Source organism: Jaculus jaculus, chromosome 10 (assembly GCF_020740685.1).
Source record: "Jaculus jaculus isolate mJacJac1 chromosome 10, mJacJac1.mat.Y.cur, whole genome shotgun sequence".
NCBI lineage: Eukaryota > Metazoa > Chordata > Mammalia > Rodentia > Dipodidae > Jaculus > Jaculus jaculus.
In genome coordinates this window covers 63,146,020-63,152,866 of record NC_059111.1, presented here as the reverse complement: position 1 = coordinate 63,152,866, position 6,847 = coordinate 63,146,020, and the positions used below count along the sequence as shown (strand labels likewise).

General features: G+C 37.7%; 1 protein-coding gene across 1 annotated transcript; it reads left to right on the top strand.

Moving 5' to 3' along the window:
* Positions 1–229: 229 nt before the first annotated feature.
* Tfpi2 (tissue factor pathway inhibitor 2) lies at positions 230–3,952 on the top strand. Its single transcript, XM_004656341.2, has 4 exons — positions 230–368; positions 516–698; positions 2,482–2,661; positions 3,738–3,952. Exons 1-4 carry the CDS (start codon positions 284–286, stop codon positions 3,935–3,937), a joined length of 648 nt encoding a protein of 215 aa, XP_004656398.2. The 5' UTR covers positions 230–283; the 3' UTR covers positions 3,938–3,952.
* Positions 3,953–6,847: the final 2,895 nt, after the last annotated feature.

The window sequence follows — 6,847 nt, the reverse complement described above, 5'->3', positions numbered from 1 at the left end:
ATTCCGCCTGGGTACAGGCGCAAGTTTGGGAAGCTCCCTCAACTTTTCAACTTGGCAGGGAATTCCTTCCTCTGGCCCTGGAACACTCCCTGCGGCGTGGGGCGGAGTGGGTCACTGCCCCAGGGCACGAATCCCCCACACATGCGCGCTACGCCCTGTCGGGGGTCGGAGGCACGTTCTCCCTGCTTAAATGCTGCTTGCTGGAGCGGCCAGGCCAGACCCCGCACCTTCCCTGGGCTGTCGCATCCCATCCCCGAGAGCCCAGGCAGCTCGGGCCAGCACCATGGATAATCGTCAGCCCTTTGGGCTGCTGCTTCTGCAGCTGCTCCTGGTGGACGCCGCGGGCAACGCTGCTCCAAGTCCGCCTGGTAAAGTCCAAGAGTGCCCTCGTTGCTGGCACCCAGGAGACTGGAGCCCCAGTTTGTGCAGAAGCGGGGTTGCGGAGGGGACAGATGCCCGTCCTTCCCTGGAACGGCATCTGACCTCCTTCTTGCTGTTCTCCTCCCTTCGCCTAGGAAAAGATGCGGAGATCTGCCTCCTACCCCGGGACGTGGGACCCTGCAAGGCCCTGTTGCCCAGGTACTACTACGACAGGTACCTCCAGAAGTGCCGCCCGTTCATGTATGGAGGCTGCCGGGGTAACCCCAACAATTTCAAAACTCCAGGCTCCTGTGAAGAAGCTTGCTCGAGGATCGAACGTAAGTGTCCTTGCGTGTGCTCAGGGACCCTGCCATCTCTCTCCGTGCACCAAAGGGCTGCGGGGAACTTACCTGGTCTTCCAGACCTGGTTGTCTCCAGGAACTTGCTAGTGTAATTTTCCTCAAGTGGTAAACTTCACTGGCTTTTAGTTTCACATAAGTAATCTCACACCTACCACTGCTAACTTTTGCCTCAGCTACCAGACACTCGTGGTAATTCAGGCCCTGGTAAGGATGTCTTGAGTTGTCATAGGCATAATAAATGGAAGGGAATTATGCATCAGGTCAACCTATGTGCTTTTTTCTATGTTTGCGATTAATTTGGGTGTCCCCCCCCCCCTCCTGTCAATATGGGACATCAGTATGGGACAGCTTTAGTGGCTGTTATCATTAAGGTGTGATTTAGCTCATTAACTTGATACCTAACTGTCTAGGCTTAGTGTAGAAATACTGCTAAGATTCACCATAGTAAGTTCTCATTTATTTTATTAGTTTTAAGTTCTATCTCTTGACTCTATGGGACTTAGCCCAAGGAGGAAATGTGTGTGTTCTTATGAACAGCCTTAATTAGCTTCCAGTATATAAACCATTGGAGAATGACTGTTTCCACTGAACCTGAAAGTTGTCACAGCTGAGTCAAGTCTGGATCAACTTTGCTTAAAAGGAACTAAATGCTCAGATCAATGGGCAGGCTTTTGGGGTTTATTGTTATAATATGAAATAAGACTATTTCCTCCAGTTTCTGAAATAATGGTAAAGTTTTGAAAGTGCTAAGATGGCTATTATTGTTTTGAGTATTATCCTATTAATTTTTAACATACAAAGTGATGAGTTTCCTTGCGATCCTTTCATACATATATGCTGTCTTTTTCTTCTTCCTTTACTCCTACTGCCCTTCCTAATGCTCCCAGTGCCCTCCTACTGAACCCCTTTTTGTTCCCAAATTATCCACTCTCTTGCTTTTATGACACTTGTATTCTGTTACTCCCCCACTCCATGATCTCTTCCTCACCTCATGTGCCATAGCCCCATTTCTACATTCATTACACATGCATACACGCATACACACACACACACACACACACACACACACACACACACAATTTGAATCTAGATTTCACATATTAGAGAAATATGTTTTTCCAAATCTGGCTTTGTTTAGCACCATGATCTCCATTTTCATCTATTTTCCTGCAAAATATTATTTCATTTTTATTTACTACAGGGAAGGTCCCATTGTGTATATATACTACATTTTAAGCATTCATTTGTTGATGGACATCTGGGCTAGGTCCATTCCTTAGTTATTGTAAATACTGCAGTAATACACATGACTGTGCAAATATCCCTGTGGTGTGTAATCAGTGTCCTTTTCAAGTACACACCTAGAAGTGGTGTAGCTGGGTTACATGGTAATTATTTTTAGTTTTTGAGGATCCTCCACACTGATTTCCACTGTGGCTGAGCTAGTTTATATTCTTACAAATAGCAAACCAGCATTTGTTGTTTTCTTTATAATAGTAAAAAAAAAAAACAATTTTAAAAATATTTATTTATTTGCAAGGAGAGAGAGAGAGAAAATGGGTATGTCATGGCCTCTAGCTGCTGCAAATGAACTCCAGATGCATGCGCCACTTTGTGCATCTGGCTTTATGTGGGCACTGGGGAATCAAACCAGAGTCATTAGGTTTTGCAGGCAAGCACCTTAACAGCCAAGCCATCTCTCCAGCCCAAGAAAGGCAACTTTTGTATAACATGTTTTGTTAACTCTTTATTTCTCCAGATGTTCCTCGTATTTGCCGGTTGGAACTCCGTGAGTATCAGTGTCACTCACGCAAAGAACAGTATGTCTTCAATCTAAGAACCATGACATGTGAAAAACTCAAGCCTGGTAGGTGTAACCAGAACAGGAACCGATTCCCTGATAAAGCTTCTTGTAGAAAATTCTGTACCCCAAATAAAGGTAAATATTATTGTTTAGAGTGTTTTTCATTTTCCTATTTAAAAATTAATAATTCAGTATGAAGTTAACATAGTTTTCTTGTAGTGATTTCAAATATTACAATATATATAGAAAGAGAGAGGGAGAGAATCCCTAGAGAAAGACACTTTGTTTTAATTTTATATTCTTTAGTAATTGCAAATTATATCACAGAGTGCTCTGTCCTTTTTACTTTCATCCATTTCTTCAAGCAGTTCCACAAATATAAACAAATACATGAATAAAAAATAAATGAGTGGGAAAATCTTCTTTGGCAGAGAGTTTGATAAGACTTTGAGCTGTACTATATGAAATTAATGGGGGGATGGTTTATAATGATGTTGTCTTGAGCATATTGGTGTAGACATTAATGTTCCAATGGCTGGTTACTTGGGAATTTTGTGTATATGTGTGTGTGTGTTGGTATACACATATGCATGTATACATGTGCACATGCACACAACATACAACACACACACACACACACACACACACACTCACACATTCTTCATGAATTATGGAAGGGAAGCTGATATAAACACTTAAAATACAACTATCAAAACAAGAAAGTTTGCCAAAGTATGCCACATATTGTCCTTTGAAATTTAGCCCATTTTTGCCATGTGTAGTTCAGAAATTAATCTCATTTCACATGCAGAAGCTAAAAAACAACTTCAAAAAGAATTATTTCAGCCTTTAAAACTTCAGAATTACCAAAATTTAACATGTTTTTTTTTTTTTTTTTTTTTTGAGGTAGGGTCTCACTCTAGTTCAGACTGACCTGGAATTCACTATGTAGACTCAGGGTGGCCTTGAACTCATGGCGATCCTCCTACCAATGCCTCCCAAATGCTGGGATTAAAGGTGTATGCCAGCATGCCCAGCCTAACATGTCATTTTTTATCATATATTGAAATACATCTTCTTAAATGGTCTATGTAATATTTGAGGTTCAGAGTGAGCCTTAATTGGGATTTGATTTTCTTTAGCTACTTTAGTGACCTTTTATTAATCTGGTTATAGCATTTTTAATTTTGTTGTCTTTTTTTTTCATAAAGGTCCATCATTTTGCTACAGCCCAAAAGATGAAGGCTTGTGCTCGGCTAATGTGACTCGTTATTATTTTAATGCAAGTCAAAACATCTGTGAGGCCTTTTCTTATACAGGCTGTGGTGGGAATCATAATAACTTTGTTTACCTGAAGGATTGCAACCGTGTTTGTGCAAAAGGTAGTAAAAATTTTCCTATCCAGTTATGAAGCAAGCCCTAAAAATAACTCATAAGGGAAATTATATTACATATCTATTTTCCTAATAGTGAATGATCATTTATAGACTTTACAAATTATAGTACTTATAAACTGATTTATTTTGTCAAAGTGTGAATAAATAGTTGCTATATTGATGTACTTTTAAGGTGAAGTGTTGATATTAAGTGCCTAATGAATCTAGCTGACATTGTAATCAGCACAAATGAAATGATGTTAAATCATAAGCAGAAGGAAAAGTGGATTTAAAGTGAGAATTTGTATTTAAGGTGTGTGATCTTAATTGTTTATTTTGTTGACTTTGGCCATGATAAAAAAGCATCAAAGGGGTTTTAAGTCAAAAGAAAGCCAAAACTTTGGAAGCCATTTATTTAAGCATGGTCTATATGTTATTGCCTTTATGGTTATATCTAACGAAAAATATGATAGCTTGAGGAAACTAATCATGAGTAACTTGATTGTTAGTGTACTTATGTAATTTTTATACATAACAAGCTTCTATTCAAATATGATCTTACCACTTTCTGTTCCAATATTTATGAAATTGTGTATTTTTTGTGTAGGATTTAAATGCAAATGTGACCCACCAAAGTTCTTGGAGTAACTGGTCTCAGAAAACAATAATTACTGAAATAATTTAAGCCAACAAAATTGTACACTTTTAACTTATATGAGTATAAACAGGGCTGACAAGTACATTTCATTGTGAATGAACTTAAAAGTTAGATTAAATATTAGGCCCAAGAAGACAAAGTTAGACATATATGAACACTTTATAAAATATTCCAGATGGTGTCATGTAGTCCTTGATAATTCCTCTCCATTCCTATTTTGTCAGATTACAATAGATGAGTAAGGGAATTTATTTAAAATATAATACAATAATTTTCTGACCAAATTTAATATGCTGGTGAAATTATTAAAATCATAACCATATTCATAGAAAAACTATATTGTAATTTATTCTGTGCCTCTTTATTTTTGTGTATCTGTCAATTTGGTTATCACCCTTTATATGCATGTGTTTGTTTATACATCTTTGGTATATGGTTCTTGAAGTTTTGCTGAAACATTATTTTCCTCAGACAAAATGTTTTGGACAAAACTAAACTTATTAAGGTTTTGGTACTGTGTATACTGTTTGGTACTTTTTATGTTGCACCAAAAAGCATGTATAATTTGGCAAATTGAATTCACCAATAAATTGATTTTATAAGTGCTTATTATAATGAGAACTTTTTCTTTCTCTATGATAGACAAACTAATTAAAAACATGTTTTCTTAGCAAAATTACAAGTGCATTTACTCTTTCTTGAGCAACCCCCTCATTTGAAAACCTCTCATAGCTATTTTGATGAATAAGTGTATGCTTGATAACACTGACTAATGCTAAAGACTGGAACCAGCATGAAATCCACTGAAGCAACTATGAATGAGGAATGAAAAATGTATGTGTGGATTTAATCAGAACCAAAAATTATAGTGAGAAAACAAGAAGGGGAAAAACATTCACTAACATGTACACAAATATCACATAAGATATGAAAATATTAAAAATGATTACCTGTAAAAGGAGTGACGGAAGAGAGTAATTGATAGGTATGAGATAGGCTATGTGAATGTTCCTTCATATAATGACCTTGAACCATGAAATATTTTACATAATTTGAAATAAGTTAAATAAGAACAAGTAAAATGTAATGTTTTAAATAACACAAAAAACTAAAGAAAACAATTTCCAACAACCCAAACAAAAAATGGGGTAGAAAATTGAACCAAGAATTCTCAAAGGAAGAAATATAAATGGTCAATACACACTTAAAGAGGTGATCAACATCTTAAGTCATCAGAGGGGATATGATGGAGAATAGAATTTCAAAGGGGAAAGTGGGGGGGAGGGTATTACCATGGGATATTTTTTATGATAATGGAAAATGCTAATAAAAATTGAGGGGAAAAAAAAGAGAGATTCAAATCAAAATGAGTATGAGATTTCATCTCATCCCAGTCAGGATGACATTAATAGAAAAACTGAATGAAAACAAATGTTGGTGAGGCTGTAGGGAAAGAGGAACCCTTACCCACTGCAGGTGGGAATGCAAACTTATACAACCACTATGGAAATCGGTATGGAGACTCCTGAAAAAGATGAAAATAAATCTACGATTAGATTCAGCTATACCACTACTGGTATATATCCTAGAGACCGCACTCTTTACTGCAGAGGTATTTGCTCAGCCATGTTTGTAGCTGCTGTATTCTCAATAGCTAGAAATTGTAGTCAGGCCAAATGCCCATCAATTGATGAATGGGCAATGAAGATGTGTTGCATACACATAATGGAATTTTACTCAGTTGTAAGGAAAAATGAAATAATGAAAATTGTAGGAAACTGGATGGAATTGGAAAAAAACAATTCTAAGCAAGGTCATGTAGGTACAGAAAAACAAAGGTGGCATGTACTCTCTCATTGGCTATTCCTAATTGGGAACAATTGGAGATGCATGCAGATGGTAGTAAGAGTCAGAAATATGGGTATAAAAGTAGAATGAGACCAGAAGAAAGAAGAAATAGGGAGCAAGGAAAGGAAGAGTTACTTGACATGTTAGGGGAGGTATAGAATATAGGGGTGAAAGGGGCTTGGAGAGGTAAGGGGTAGAGAGGGTGGGAAGGGAATTACATAAAAGTTATGACAACATGAATCAATTCCATAGAAACCCTCCTTCTGGCTAGCATTCTAAAATATATAGCCACACATAAAGGGAGAGGGAGGACAGTCTAGACAGAAGTGCTCTTTAGAAGGTAGAAAACACTTAACCTTAAAACTATGGACTCTGACTGGTAAATCCCAGGACCATAATTTGGTGGCCCCACCATAGTGAGCTGTTGGCCAGGGAAATG